Source organism: Aspergillus aculeatus (assembly GCF_001890905.1).
Source record: "Aspergillus aculeatus ATCC 16872 unplaced genomic scaffold ASPACscaffold_17, whole genome shotgun sequence".
NCBI lineage: Eukaryota > Fungi > Ascomycota > Eurotiomycetes > Eurotiales > Aspergillaceae > Aspergillus > Aspergillus aculeatus.
Window position 1 is genome coordinate 868,405 of NW_017962992.1, and position 15,152 is coordinate 883,556.

Sequence of the window (15,152 nt, forward strand, 5' to 3'; positions counted from 1 at the left end):
GGGCGCTTGTCTTTCCTTTCCCTTGGTCCTGAGCGCTGCATCCACTTTGCAAGCAGGTAATATTTTTCCGAATTCTTGCTGATAAGCTAGCTAGCTGCAGTCACACCAAAGGTTAAATGCTTAGTTACCTGGAAGTCATGTGAGAGGCGTTTGTAAACACCACACGACTGGTTCTTAGCAGGTTGATAAACCCCTCAGTATCATGATCCTCCGATGCGTCTCCGTGCTGATGACGGTGGTGGTTGCAGAACAGTCCACCGGGCGCGATAAGCGAGACTTGCCGTCAGATTGCATTCCTTTGCGGGACTGGTGGCTAATGAATCCTAAATTGACCGTCGTTTGTGTGCGCGTGTCTCTCTGTCTCTCTTTCTTTACGAGAACAGGCAGGATAAGGACTAAGCCAGCCGAAGCGAAGAGGAGTGGGCCTCATCCACGCAGTGGAGGCACACCAAGCTTTTTTAGCCGGGCCCGACAAGCTTTGCCGAGCTTTTGAGGGTTTCGATTCGGTATTGTACCGTACCTACCGTACACGCTGACAGGGATGGCCAGTGTAAGATGGTTCACTCCGAGACATCCTGGTCGGAGGCTGAGGTCATCGTGCAGCACAAGAGATGTCATCACTGCACTGGAGGGTGGTTTGAGGTCTCTCACCGGTGGATGCAGCAAGCAGGATGGAGGAGGAAGATAAGAAATCCTTCTAGATTGACGGAGAACAATCACCACTGCACTACACAGTACACTGCATGATACCACACCATCCATGATCCCACACCACCCCCACCTGGCACTGCCCAACAGTCCAATCCCAATCACTAACACCATGATCCAGTGGGGGGAGTGGTTTGGTTCGTATCCAATGGATGCATGATGGCTTTCCCCCGACGGATGAACGGGGTGGTGCTCCCCCTCCCCTCCCCGACACACTCAATCAATTCGACCCATTCACAATTCCCAATAGAACTACCTAGTCAATAAGTGAACAGCCATTTATATCACCCCACCCCCCCTTCTGTCCCACATCATTGTCAATCTTTCTTTTCCCTTCCCTCCCACTTTTTCCCTGCCCCAAAGGATCAACAATTTTTTGCATCCTCCGCAAAAAAGGAATGGCAGGCATCGTCTCCGCCGCCAACCTGGGGGGTGTCGCCGACCCGCGCCTGGGCAACGAAGCCGACCTCATCGGCACCGAGGCCGAACACGGCATCATCATCGACGACCCCAGCCGCCATGGCCAACCCGGCAGCAAGGAACGGTCGCTCCACGCCATCCCCGCCCCCGTCATGCACGGCTCCGGCAACATCTACCTCGACTCCTCTATCTCCTTCGAGAATTACCTGTTCTGGGCCAAGCGCTCCCGCGAGTTCGAGAAGCATATCCGCACGGACAACCAGGGCTTTCAACAGTTGTGGAATGTGATGCTGGGGCGCGCGTCCAAGGAAACGGCCTCGCCGGCTCCGCGGATTGTGGATTCGACGACCGAGAAGCAGAAGGGTCCCGTCGAGAGTGGGGTCGCTGTTGGGGATGAGAAGGCTGCGATGTCGGAGAAGGCGGATTCCGGGGATGGGGTTGGTAGTGGTGGTGGTGAACGCGAGGGGAACGGGGATCAGTATGGCATTACTGAGACGGAGTGGGAGCTGGCGCAGCGGGCCGCGAGAACGGCGACTTGGGGTGAGTGAATGCTGTTTTGGGGGGTTGTGGTGGGTTCCGGTGGAAGGGAGGTGAGGCTGACTTGACTGTCTCTTAGGCTCGATTTTCTATCTGATTACCACCGATATCCTGGGTCCGACGAACGTGCCATGGGCGATTAGTGTAAGTGATTTCCGGAAAAGGACGGAGGAGATGGCAGGCGCAGATATACTAACAGACTGTGTAGGAAATGGGCTATGGGCCTGGCTTTGTGAGTCCGCCACTGAACCTGAGTCCCGACATCCGCTAACATAGGGCTGGCAGGCGCTGTATACGGTCTTCGGCATCATGGCGTACTAGTGAGTTTTCCCTCCATTTTGAACACTCCCGCTTCTGAACTAAAACGCTCTGTAGTTCCGGAATGCAGCTGTGGAAGATCTTCAACGGTCTCGATTCAACCCGCTATCCCATGCGCAGTATGTGATTCCTTCAGCACCAGGGCGAGGCATAAAGCGACTGGCTGACCGACTTTCCCAGACTACGGCGATGTAGCCTTCCGGATCTTTGGCCCGATTGCTCGCATTGGCGTCAACATTCTTCAGAGCTTCCAGTTCTTCCTGAACGTGACCTTGCTGATTGTCAGCAACGGCCAGGGTTTGGCTCAGATGGCTGCTGGAGTGGATGGCACGGGGTATATATGCTGTGAGATCTCTTGACCCAGAGCAGTAATATCGGCAGCACTGACATGTTCTCCCACCAGTCATCGTGGCCGAGGTCATCTTCATGCTCCTCGGCTTCATTCTGGGACAGATTCGGACCCTGCAGCGCCTGTCTTGGCTGTCGAACCTGGCTATCTGGATGAACTTTACGGTGATTCTTATCACGTGAGAGCACGGCCCCGTCCTCAAAAGAGCAAGAACAGTGCTGACATGATGGCTAGTATGGGCGTGGTCTACGTATACCCCCCAACCGGCAGTGCCAATGAACCCATTCAGACCAGCGCGAACTGGCCGGCAGACGGCACCCTGTACACTCGGATGACGGCGGTGATGAACTGTGTCTTCGCCTACGGTGGTGCGACACTCTTCAACGAGCTGATGGCTGAGATGCGGCGCCCGTAGGCCTTCCCCCATTTTCTTCGGCACCGTTGCAGCTTGTTGACAGTTGCATAGATTCGATTTCTGGAAGGGCTTCATCTGCGCCGAGGTCTTCATCTACGTGTGCTACCTCGTGGAGGGAATGGTTGTGTACAACGCGCAGGGACAATTTACCTACAACCCAGCTTACCAGGGTGAGTACCCGAAGCAGACTCCGTCTCTTTTTGGGTCGTCATTTTAACCAATAAACAACCTTTAGGAATCCCTGACTCCGCTTACAGTTACCAAACCGGCTGTAACGCCCTCTCCCTCATCTCGGGCGTTATCGCTGCTTTGTTGTACGGCAACATCGGCATCAAAGTCTTCTACGCCTCGGTTCTGCGCGACGTCTTCCACTTTCCGCCGCTGGATCACCGAACTGGTAAACTGATCTGGATTGCCCTGGGTACGTTCCGCTCCCTTTCCATTTCCTCCACCCAAGATCTCGTTTTTTCCGGGAAAAGAAAAGGGGGGGAGGTGAATAAACAGAAGAGAAAGAAAACAAAGAAACTAATAAATGCACAGTCCCGATCTACTGGTGCCTCGCCTGGGTCGTCGCCGCCGCCATCCCACAAATCAGCAACCTCACCTCCTTCGTCGGCGCCCTCTGCATCCTGCAGTTCTCCTACACCTTCCCTCCCATGCTCCTCGTCGGCTTCAACGTGCAGAAGGACGCCATCCTCCCCGAAGAGACGTTCGACCCCCACACGGGGGAGACGAAGCGCGTGGACTCCGGCTGGAAGCGCTGGGCCCGCGGGTACCGCAAGCAGTTCGCCCGAAATACCTTCGATGTGGTGTACGCGTTGGCTGCGCTAGGCACCGCCGGCCTGGGGCTGTGGGCATCAATTGTGGCGATGGAGGCGAGCTTCAAGGACTCACCGTTGACGCCCTTCACATGTAGGAATCCGGCGGACCAGACATCATCGAATTCAACCTCAACATCAACCTCCCTAGCAACAGCAACATCATGACCTGTTCAGAAAAGGGTTACTTGGGGGGATGAAATAGTCGCAGAGGGGCGGGTCAGATGGATGGAATGTATGATATGCTAGACGTGGACTTGGCTTGGAATGCATGTCTGGTTGGGTTACTGGCTTTCTGACTTAATTCAAGTCTCTTGGGGTTTTTAAATATAATTTAGAATGACTGATATGCCTCGACGTCTTGTTTGTGATGCGATACTCAATCTCAGTTTCTTAATGGGCACTCCTTGTTCTTTAATGTCATTTGCCGCACTTGTAAGAACACTTTCTCTTCGTTCGTTCTTCCTTCATTCGAGAATAAAATAGATAAATAAATAAATTGACCCCTGGTAGGTCTGTGCGTGTATGCTTACCGTATGTGCATGCCTGCATAAGTTGGGACAGCGCATGGAAAATCATTCCACCGGCCATGCAACGGATCTGATACCGTGTGCAGCTTTAGTCTTGACACATTTCCGCAACCCCCACACAACTAGAGCGCCATCAGATCCTATGACTGTTACTCACACCCCCAGCCCAGCACCACTCCAAGAGAGCGACGACGCATGGCGATAATGGTACCGTCAAATCCCCCCGCCGCCGTTCAGGCCTCCATCCACCGAACTCCCCAAAGCCCCATCACCATACACGCCTGGCTGGCGATTTCCAGCCCAATCACACACGCCTACAGCTCCGACTCCAGTCGTGCACTAGTGCTGCATCAACAGTAAAAATGAGCGGAGGGAAAGAGCAGAACTCATTCCGTTGAGCGATGCCTAAAGCGACCCCCGTTGCTGGGCAACGAGGGTGAGATGATACGATCAGCCTAGAAGTCACCGGCACACTGAAGGCCGGTGATGGCCACAACTCTCAGGCCCTGACGGTCGAGGTATTAGACTCAACATCGCCATCGCTGCCCCGTCCAGGCGCTAGACTAGTGGCCAAGATCTACGACCCACTTTACTTCGAGGACGATGAGGGATATCTCGACCCGTTCCGCTGCATGGACAAGTACTACACCCACGAGGCCAATGCATACCCAGCGCTGCGCGAGTTTCAGGGCCGCGAGATCCCAATGCACCATGGCTCCTACACTTTGAACCACCCGGTGGATGGAGACCGCACGCGGGCCGTGCGGATGATTCTGATTGAGCATATCCCAGGCGTCACCATGGCCGACGCGCAACCGGGGGACTATTTGCAGGCCGATCGGCAATACCATCGTGAAGGCGATTGTCGACCTGGAAAACCGGATCTACGAGCAGAACATTTTGCTCATCGATCTCGAGCCACGCAATTCCATTCTCCGGTCGCCATCGGCTAGTGACGATAATGACGACCAGGGGCCTCGCGTGGTGTTTGTCGACCTGGCCCATGCGCTTTTCAACCGGAGGCGAGATGACCCCGCGGCGTTGACGCTGAACTATTTCCTCGGAGAATACATCTCGCCTCTGCTGCGGTGGAACGAAGCCAGATACAAGGCTTCTCCCTTTGAAGACTGGATGGACTGTGATTGGAATCCCTGGCTTACGGTGGAATTTACCCACACCGTGCCCAGCATCACGCCGGAGATGCGGGAGCAATGGGCGGATCTCTAATATACGCGAGCCCATTCCATAAATGAGTTGGATGCTTTTTGGTCTCGGTGTCTAACAAGTCCCAACTGCTTTCTAGCACAATTTGAAACCCGAGGGTGTCTTCCCGTGGCAGAAAGTGCCGTCGCTTATGGTCGAATTACCATAAAAACACATGAAGAATACCAGATTGGAAGTACACTCTGTGGAACTAACCATAGACTAACGACATTGACTACATACCATTCAGCTTTCTCACAGCTGGGATTCTGGAGAAAATGATCTGCGGCATAGGGAAAGTGAAATACTCGCCTGGGTCGGGGCTGTGGTTATGCACCCCCACCCACCCCCACTCCTTTCCCCGGAAGAGCTTGAGAGCAGTTAATCCTAGGTGTATGGTAGACCTGAAAGGTATCCTTGTCAAACCTCCGTGCGGAAATACTTGGGACCATGATTGTCACAGTTTTAGAGAGTAGTGCTTTACATCTCTTTCAGTGACGACGTGATTCTGTCCGATGACACGTGATTTGCTCTGCGTATATAAACTCTCTCTCTCACTCACACACACACACACACACACACACACACTACGTTTGATAGGAATTCATGCTTCGCGATCTACACATACTCACTAGTATAACCTGGTATACTATCACAGGTTCGCTGTTATTATTGACAGACCTGGATCTAAGAAAGGAAGAAAAAAAGGAAGGAGGGGGGAGGGGGAGGTCTCTAATTGAGTTCAGTGCAAGGTCTGTAGCTTTCCCTGGAAGGGTTGGCAGGTTATTTTCCCCTTGCATACTCGATAGATCGGGTTTGATTGTATCGATCTTATCTCCAGTGAGTAGATGACGTGAGTCCCTATTGACACATGAATTCAGCTACGTGATGCTATGATGACCGTGGTGGGCGGTGAACAGCCTGGCTATCGATGCCTCAGGGCGGCTAACAAATACCCCTACTAGCCGTTCGACTTCCTGCTGCTGAAATAGGAAAGCTATCTATACACATAAATTCCATGCAATCTTGACATATTTATTCCCGGCATCTGTCATTGACCCCTATCTTGCACCCTCCGTAACGTACGACCGTTCACAGACCAGGCGTTTCTTAAGCGGCTGACAGTAATTGTTCCATGTCCCGCAAGAGCAGAAGTCGAGGTTGAAGAAGCTGTCCAGGTTTGAGGGCAAGCCGCCTAAATCGTCCGCATCTTCCTCGTAGTTCTCGGCGTAATACGGGCACGGGCTGTTCATATCGCCATAGAGCTTCGCGTCGTCCGCATTATAGTAGATGGCGAAGACGGGCAGGTTGAAGAAGCAGGACGGGTAGTTGCCAGTGCCCGCGCTCACGAGGCTGCCCAAGTCTACGGGGCTGGAGCCATACCAGGACTGGGTGGCGTTCTGACAGGCCTCCGATATGGGGATCAACGCAGTGGAGATGTTGATGCCGTAGGACTCGATGGCGCTGACAATGGTACTCGTGGCGGGCTGGCTGTAGGCCATGTTGATGGTGCAAGATTTCGACGCCGGGCTCCCCAGCGAGTAACAGTTGCCGTCGATTTGGTAGTTACCAGACCCCGTGCATTTGTCCAGCGACAGCCCGTTCTTGATGATGTAGTAGTTGGCGCCGCCGAGGGCCGCATTCACCAGCGCCTGCTGCAGCGTCCGATTCATCTGGTCCGTCACCTCCGCCCACTGGTCGCCGTCCAGGGTGAAGAGCGGGCGCATGTTGTACAAGTAGTTGGACACGTTGTGGGTGTAAGGCCCGTCGACCATCGTAGCCGGGAGCACCCCGCCCCCATCGCTGGTCATGAAGACCTGGGTGGTGACGTTGGCCAGCTGAGTATAGACATCCACGTACAGGTCCGACATGGTGTCCGTCAGCACGGTAGCGATGTCCGACGAAGTCGGCAGACTAGCCCCCGTGTTCGTCCCGAACACCGCGTAGGCATCGTCCACCCACGTGTCCACCACCCCGAGCGCTGTGTTGACCTCAGCATATCCCGGAATACCGCCCACGATCGTCGCTCCGAATCCCATTGCCGTCACCAGATCGTCGAAAAAGTCCGCCATGGACCATGTGCTTACCGTAGCCGGCGTGAAATCGTCCACGATTGTCTGGATCTGGAGCGCATCTACGGCCCCGCTCGCACTGAAGGCCGCGTACCACTGCTTCATGTTGGCATTGAACGTGTAGACCACCCACTGCGCCCAGTACTGCTCCACGGAGAACCCATACTCCTCGTCCTTGCACCATATTTCCTCGGGAATAGGGCAGTCGCCTATGGGGAAGTCTGAACACTTCTCATTGAAGTCCTCGCCTAAGACGTAGAAGTCCCAGTCCTCAGGGTCGCCTGCGCACAGGAGTCAGAAAGATTTATCAAATAATAATGTTGGAAGGAGTTAGCTACAGACCTTCGTGGAGAGTGAGAACAGCATCGATGTAGCTTATGGCCGCGTCTAAAATGAGATCCAGCTGCTCGGTCGTGTTCTGTCCCGCGAGAAGACGCGTACAGGTAAGGCTGGCGAAGCTGTTCGACTGTGTCGTACTACCGTTGCCCACCTGCTTGTCGACGATATCCATCACCGTGAAGGGCTCGTATTCTTCCAGATCGATCGCCCATTCGGTCGTTCCCGCAAAGTTGTAAGCTTGGTAATAGGCATGCCGCTTGCTCATGGTGGAGTTTGACATATACCCCACCCATTGGGTTTCGTTGTAGACGAGGATGTCCGTTTGACTGTCCGTCTCATACGAGTATGTCGCGGAGGGGTTGCTTGCGAGGATCTCGTTGATCTCTGCGTTCGCGATATACCCGGCTGTATCGGTGCAGGGTCCCGCTGCGCCGGCGGCGTCCCAGGTGCACGAGGAGTCGGTGCAGCCGGCGGTGGTCATCTGGAAGGACCGTCCATAGCTGGCCACGCCCACCATCAATGAATCAGTCGCGACCCCTGCCTTCGTGATCATGGCCAGGGACCACATGGTCTCAGTCATATTGACGTGCGAGAAAAGGCAGTCGCCCGCCGGACAGCCAGACTGCGCGGATGCGTCACCGAGATCCCATGTCCCGTGAAGATCGTACGTCATGTATATGATGTAGTCTACTACATCGGCGATCTCGGCGATGGGGAATGCTTTCAGGTACCAGTAGGAGGCCGGGGCCGCGATCGAGATGATCTTGTCTGAGCCTAGTTTCTCGCGGACCACCTTCAAGAAAGCCAGATAGTTGTCGCCGTCCTCGTCGCTGCCGGCTGGGATGCCCGGAATATCCGGCTCGCCGGGGTACTCCCAATCAAAATCAACTCCATCCAGCACATTGTCGGTGACGAAATCAGCGATGTTCGCCGCCAACGTGTCCCGGTTCTCTTCCGTTACTCCCTCGCGGAAGATCATGTACGTGCTGGGGTCGGTGGAGAACGCCCAACCACCAAACGAGACCACGCGTTTGACACCAAGCAGCTCAGTGAAGTACTTAAACTGGTCCGGATTAGGACCCGAGGCAACCGAGAAATCCGAGGCAATACTTCCGAAGCCGTAGTGAACGTGGGTGTATTTTGCCGGGTCGATAGTGTAAGCATTCATGCGGAGACAGGTGCGGTTCACATTGTAGCCTTCAAAGTACCCGACTGAGGCATAGGTAGCGGGGGCATTCGCCCAGTTGGTGATCGTGGTACCACAGTTAGAGATGCAGCCATTCGAGTTATTCGCCGCGGTTCCCGGCGCCCCGGTAGCGGCACTCGTATCGTTGCAGTAGTCAGGGGTGGTCCCGCATTGACCCCACACGTCGCAACAGGCATTAAGCGGACACGGATTCAACAAGGCCCAATCGGCCGGGCCATCAGTGCCGGTGAAATTGGTGTCGGGCACCTGCGGACCACAAACTGCATTGGTAATCGGCTCGGGGTATGGAGCGGTGCCGTTGGACAGACACATCGACTGGCCCGCCTGCAGGTCGTTACAGCCGTACCAGCCCCAGGTCTCGCTATTAAAACTCTCAATGTCATCGACGGTCATACTGTATGCCGCCGCCAAAGCGGAACAGGAATCGCCCCATTGCACATAGTAGGTATAACAGGTCCCGTTCGCGGACACGGTGGGCGCAAAGTCGGGCAAGTCTCCCGCAGAGCAGCATACATATTGACCGACCGCCAGCGTGGTGCACAGGTCCGACGCCGAGTTGTACTCATAGAAGTCGTCGAGGGTGATCCCACACTCATCTGCCAAAGTGCCACATAAATCACCGGACACCACCTGAATGTAGGAGCAGGTGCTCGAGGATCGACGCTGCGGTTCCCGCAGGGTAACGGAGCTGTTGGCTACTGCAACAGGGGAGGCGCTCGTCGGGGTAAATTGCGTGACCCACAGGAAGCTTGTGGTCTCTTCCACGGCATCAAAGCCTGAGATACACTCAGCCTCGCCCCAGCTGCGCACATGGGCCTGCACCGCCGACAGATCGCCGCGGAAGTCGAACGCCACGCCGATGGTGTGGTTGGAATCAACGCCGCAGTACTGCAACGCGCCGGCCGTTTGGCTGCCTGACCGCATAGCGTCGATCGCCGCGTCAACCAGCAATTCTACGTTTTCGGCGCGCTGCATGTTTCCCCCGAGGAAGACCCCCACTGCCGCCTGCTCCTTTAATCCAAAGATCTCGCCCCCTTGCGGGTTGCCCAGCAGGTATTGCTGCACGTCTTGCAGCACGGCCTCCGCCTGAGTCCGCACCGTTGCCTCGACAGGGACGTCCGATGACCACGAGCCCACCTGGTAACTGACCTGGACTTCATTGGCCGCGCCGACGGCAGAGGATCCCGCGGACAACTCGCTCAAGTTCGCGGTGGTGCAAGTGCGAATGGTGGAGTGAGTCTGACTGTCATTCAGGGCATTGTAGATGTTAAAGTCGAGCAGCATGCTTTGATTGCACGCCGCGACCCGATCCACACTTGGGTAGACGAACCAAGCTCGCGAGTCGTAGCTCGCACAAGCATCAGGGCAGCGAGCCGGCTTCTGCACCCGAGTTCTGGCACTGACATTGGCACTGGACCTGGTTCCGTTGCCGATGCCGGCGAGGGCCGGGCTGGCGAGAACCCCCGCCAGCACAACCCCTGTCGATAGACGCATTGGATTTAAGTACTGACAGTTTGATGGGATAAACGAGATAAACAAGTCAAGGAAATAGAGAGCTAAAAGAGCCTAAATGAATGAAGGATAGGCCAAATGAGGCCAGAATAAAAAAGAGAGAGGAAAAAGAAAGACAAAAACAAAAGTCACAAAGGGATTGAACGACCGTGATGGCAACTTTGATCGAAGCCAGCTGAGGGAAAAGAATGAAAGATCTGGTCCTCTGGTTGCATTCTAGCTGAGAGAACGGCGCAATTTATATTTCCTCTGACGCCCGGGACCCTTCCGCTCCTCTTTCCCCCTTGCCATCGCTTGCGGTCTCACTGGTGTTGTGTCTTAGGCGAAAATTGCAACTCGAAGATGCTCGCTACACTGGTGCCTACACTGGACAAAGCCTAGTGGGAGCGAAGAATGGTGAATGGTAGCGATTTCATGGACCGGACCATTAGCGCATCTCCAGTCTCCATGGGCGACTACCCTTTTAGTAGGTCATTTAAATGGGACCTTCCATCCTAGCAACGGTCCTGGATCGGCGGTCCCGGAGCAAGTATTCCTGCAGATGATTGGTGAGAGAGCCATTTCTGATGGAAGTCGGCGCCATGATACTACCAGGTGGATAGCTACCAGAAGATTCAAAACCCAGAGATCGGCCTGCGATGCCATGCCAGCCAACGACCAAAGAAGGTAAATAGGGACAAGAAAAGCTTGTGGTACTGTCATTCTGGTGTTCGATCTGAGATCCATGAGCACGACCCTAATTTAGCTGCCCCCACTGTCGATAGTATCCTCTAAAAATAAATTAAATAACTGTAATTAATTTATAATTCTAAGACTACTCTATAAATAATAGATATAGAAAAAAAAGTAGAAAATTCTATAAAAATAGTTTATTTTATTTTAAAATATATTTTTATATAAATATAATCTATTATATTTTAAACACAGCTAAGACGCCTGCTGTATTTTATTTATTTCAGTCGGTTAGATTAGTCAGATTAGTCAGATTATTCTAATATTTATAAAAAAAATCTAAAAAAGATTTATATAGAATTTTCTATAAAAGATACAGTATTTGTAAGAGCTGTTTAAATAATTAAAAACTAATTTATTTAATATTAGAATATAAGAATTTTAAATATAAAAAAAAAAGAAAAGAAAAGAAAAATGCGGGAAGACTTCGAAATATATATTATTATTATATAAAAAAATCAGTCAAACTAAATATATAAAATAAGATTAATATAATTAATAACAGATTTCTAAAATACTTAAAATCAAAAAAATTAAACAGATTAAAAAAATTAACTGGATTAAAAGAATAAAAATAGTAGACTGTTCTTACAGTATCTGATATTTAATAAAATAATTATTAGAAAGTACAGTTATTAGAAAAGACTATATAAATAATATTATATAAGTTTCTCTTTAAATTTAATCTATTATACAGATAATTCAGCTCTTTTAGATAGAAATAAGAATATAATAAATTATTTAAACTGAAGTAAAAAGAAGAGTAGTAGAATAAAAACAGTATATTTATTTTTAATAGTCCGATTATTAATAAATATACAGTTTTTCTGATATTATATATTATAATTAAAGTATACAGCTTAAATTAAGCTGTAATTATATATCTTTATATATATTTCTTACTATAAAAACTATAATTTTATAAAAAGCTGAATTTTGTTAATACTATTAGGATTCTCTGATTAATTCTTTAAGATAGAAATAAAGAAGATACTAATACTTCTTTTAATTATTTTTTTCTGATTTAAAAAGCTTATTTCTATATACTTTTAAATAATAGTTAAAATAGTCAGATTAATAACTGCTTAATCTAAATATATCTTAACCGTACTAGAGTCTAAATAAATATAGCAGATAGGTTTTAGTATTAAAAACAGTTAAAACAGTTAATCATCTCTTTTTTAACTATACTGCGGTCAGATATAAAAATTTTCTTAACCTAGCCATAACCTGGCGGTCAGATATAAAAATTCCAATTAACCTGACCTGACCTGGCCGTTAGCCACTCTACAATAAACTAAATATATTAATCTTATATATTATTAAATTTGTAAGACTATTTAATATAAAAATTTATATTTTAAATATATTAAATTTTTAAAAAATTTTATAAATTTATTTATTAAGCCGTTCAATAATATTAAATTTAAATATTTAATTAATTAATTAAATATATTATTTTTAATAATATTAAATTTATTAATAATATTACAGTGCGCAGATTATAGAGGTATAATTAATATTAATATTAATTAATTTATTTTATTAAATATTTTAATTAAATAGTTTTAATAATTATATTAACTGAACGGTCTATCAGCTGTATATATTTATCTATTCGAAAATATTAAAAAAAATATTACTTTATTTAAAAAGAAAGAAGGCTTCGTAGATGATTTGCTGTAGAAATATATTAATATATATATATAATATTTTATTTTAATAAGATTATATGATTTTAAATAAGTTTATTAATATATAAATACTACGAACTTGTATAGATTTTTTTCTTTCTTACTAATTCTAAGAATCTTAAGGTATTAAACTTTCTTTTTTAAGCCAGTAAATTTATTAAGATTTCATTATTTCCTCCACAATAACGATCTACATAAAATATTCATGACTCCCTCCAGTAAGATGAGCCGAAGTCGATGGCACCACAGTCCGGCCTCTCTGATTTGTGTGTCTAGAAAGAGGTCGAAACGAGCTCATTGATTCCATATGACGACCATTCTGAGTTTCTCTCTCTCTCAAATAACACTGTTCTCATCTCATATCGAATCCAACTCAGAGCACCCACCGAACAACCTTACGGATCAGTCAACCATCAACTCTCACCAAACGATCGTCTCCTCCATCAACCTAACCTCAGGTCCACTACTTCCCCCAACATACCGCAGGGTAGCCTTCCGCCCTTCCGCGAACTGCGGCGACGACGACCGCACGCGCGCTTCCAAGCTGATATCCGCAGGGTGATATACAGCAATTCCCGGCTCCACGCCGGCCGCCTGTTCCTCGATCGCAATGACGCGGCGCGCCACCCGGGCGGCGAGGTCGGAGTCCCACACCCCTTCGCGCCGACGACAGGTCTCGAGCAGCCGGAGAGCGTGGTGTCGGATCGTCGAGTCCCGGCAGCGGGTGGCGCAGATGTAGAGCGGGGTGAGGAAGCCCAGGGAGAGGGTGAAGGTGGGTTGGGATGGAGCTGGGGGTGGTGGGGTTGGAAGAAGTGGCGGCGGTGCAGATCGGCGCGGGGGGAATTTTCTGTCTTGTCTGGTGGTAGGAGGGGCTGACGGGACGGTAAGTGCGGTTACGTCGCCTGTGACGGCCGATGTCAGGGAGACGATGGATTGGAAGTCTGGGGTGAATCGGTCCCAGGCCAGCTCGGACGGCGGCCACTCCATCCGGAAGTACATGCTGAACAGCAGCTTCCAGGCTTTGAGGATGGCGATGGAATGTGCGTGGAGAGATGTGGTGCGTGGGTCTATCTGCCACGCATGGATATTCTGGCGGTCGAAGTCGTGCATCCACGTTTTGAGGTCAGCGCGGACCCGGAACCACTCAGCCAGTAATTGCTGTTCGTGTGCGACACGTGCTGGGGAGTGGTCGTTGGGGATTGACTCGAATGCCTCGATTAGGGCGTCGATTTGCACAAACCGATAGTATAGTTGTCGGAAGATGCGTTGGTGGTCTCTCACGTCGAGTGGGAAACCTTCTTGAAGAGAATTGGCGTCCAAAGCAGGTGGCGACAGCTTGGGCTGCAAGTCAGGGTCCAGCCCTTCCATGCCCTCGATTTCGAGCACCTGGCTCTGGACAGCGTGGAAGAGCGAGGAGACCGCTGCTGGAGCCCTCTCGAGAGAGCTAGGGGGGAGCAACTGTTGCTGCTGGAGAATTCGCAGCCCAGACAGGGCATGTTGGATGGCGGTCTTGTAGCGGCCTTGCAGGCACTCGCAGCAGAAGAACAGGATACAGGCAAGGAGGACGGTGCTTTTGCTCTGTGGAGACGTCACCAGCTGTCGGATGGCCTTGTTGTAGTGGAGCAGAGTGAAGGTGGTGTCTTCGTCGCTTAAGAAGGCGAAGGAGCGGTGCACGGAGCCCACCGCCATAGCCACGAATCGGATAACTGGCTCACTGGTCGTTGCCTGCAACAGATACGAGCCCACCTCTGGTCCTAGACCCGGTAGGGTATAGTGGTGGAAGAATTCCAGACTGCGATGCTCATCGACATTCAGCTGCACTGCAGGCTGGATCTTCCGACCCGGCGGGATATGCTGGATGATCCGCAGGGAGCAGGGTTTCCGGGCCTGAGATTGGGACTGGGACCCATCCTGATAGCCGTCGCAGGTTCTTCCAGTGGACACGCACCGATTGCACTCGGGCCTTTGCTCGTCACATTTCACGCGACGAATCCTGTCGGGGTGAGTTGCTCTGTTGCCGGACGAACACCAGTAGAAACCCAGACTTACTTGCAGGTGATGCAGCCATTGCGGGACCTTGCAGCTTGGGGTCTCCCCGTCATGGCGCGTTCGGTCCGAGTTGCGGAGAATGATTCATTCCTTGGTTCAATTGGTTGCTGTCAGCCTGCTGGGCTGTGTAGCTTTGGGAGACAGTCTGGAGGCAACCCTATGTTGGTTAGCGTATGCGAGGGCAGGCCGGTGAGTGGATGCAGCAGGGGGGAAACATCAGACGGTCAGACCCGCCGACGTGGCCGCAAG

General features: G+C 50.7%; 4 protein-coding genes across 4 annotated transcripts; 2 read left to right on the top strand and 2 right to left on the bottom strand.

Moving 5' to 3' along the window:
- The first annotated feature begins 1,023 nt into the window (after positions 1-1,023).
- On the top strand, positions 1,024-3,967 carry ASPACDRAFT_125939 (putative amino acid transporter). Its single transcript, XM_020196871.1, has 11 exons — positions 1,024-1,668; positions 1,745-1,809; positions 1,874-1,897; positions 1,951-1,985; positions 2,041-2,102; positions 2,164-2,328; positions 2,387-2,510; positions 2,567-2,743; positions 2,799-2,917; positions 2,983-3,168; positions 3,288-3,967. The coding sequence occupies exons 1-11, from the start codon at positions 1,107-1,109 to the stop codon at positions 3,731-3,733; spliced, it is 1,965 nt and encodes a 654-aa protein (XP_020052721.1). The 5' UTR covers positions 1,024-1,106; the 3' UTR covers positions 3,734-3,967.
- A 332-nt stretch (positions 3,968-4,299) lies between these two features.
- Positions 4,300-5,322, top strand: ASPACDRAFT_54720 (uncharacterized protein; the record flags this gene model as incomplete). The annotated part of the gene is made up of 3 exons (XM_020202914.1): positions 4,300-4,429; positions 4,651-4,889; positions 4,954-5,322. The coding sequence occupies 3 exons, from the start codon at positions 4,300-4,302 to the stop codon at positions 5,320-5,322; spliced, it is 738 nt and encodes a 245-aa protein (XP_020052722.1).
- A 2,574-nt stretch (positions 5,323-7,896) lies between these two features.
- Positions 7,897-9,585, bottom strand: ASPACDRAFT_2719 (glycoside hydrolase family 18 protein; the record flags this gene model as incomplete). The annotated part of the gene is made up of 1 exon (XM_020199478.1): positions 7,897-9,585. A coding segment is annotated over one exon (1,689 nt), but the record flags the coding sequence as incomplete, so codon positions are not given.
- Positions 9,586-13,274: 3,689 nt separating this feature from the next.
- Positions 13,275-14,956, bottom strand: ASPACDRAFT_63816 (Zn(II)2Cys6 transcription factor domain-containing protein; the record flags this gene model as incomplete). The annotated part of the gene is made up of 2 exons (XM_020203939.1): positions 13,275-14,847; positions 14,904-14,956. 2 exons carry the CDS (start codon positions 14,954-14,956, stop codon positions 13,275-13,277), a joined length of 1,626 nt encoding a protein of 541 aa, XP_020052724.1.
- Positions 14,957-15,152: the final 196 nt, after the last annotated feature.

Coding starts and splice junctions, on each gene's coding strand:
- ASPACDRAFT_125939 (XM_020196871.1), top strand. CDS start 1,107: ATGGCAGGCATCGTCTCCGCCGCCAACCTGGGGGGTGTCGCCGACCCG. Junction 2,744..2,798: donor ATGGCTGAGATGCGGCGCCC/GTAGGCCTTCCC, acceptor ACAGTTGCATAG/ATTCGATTTCTGGAAGGGCT. Junction 2,918..2,982: donor CTACAACCCAGCTTACCAGG/GTGAGTACCCGA, acceptor AACAACCTTTAG/GAATCCCTGACTCCGCTTAC.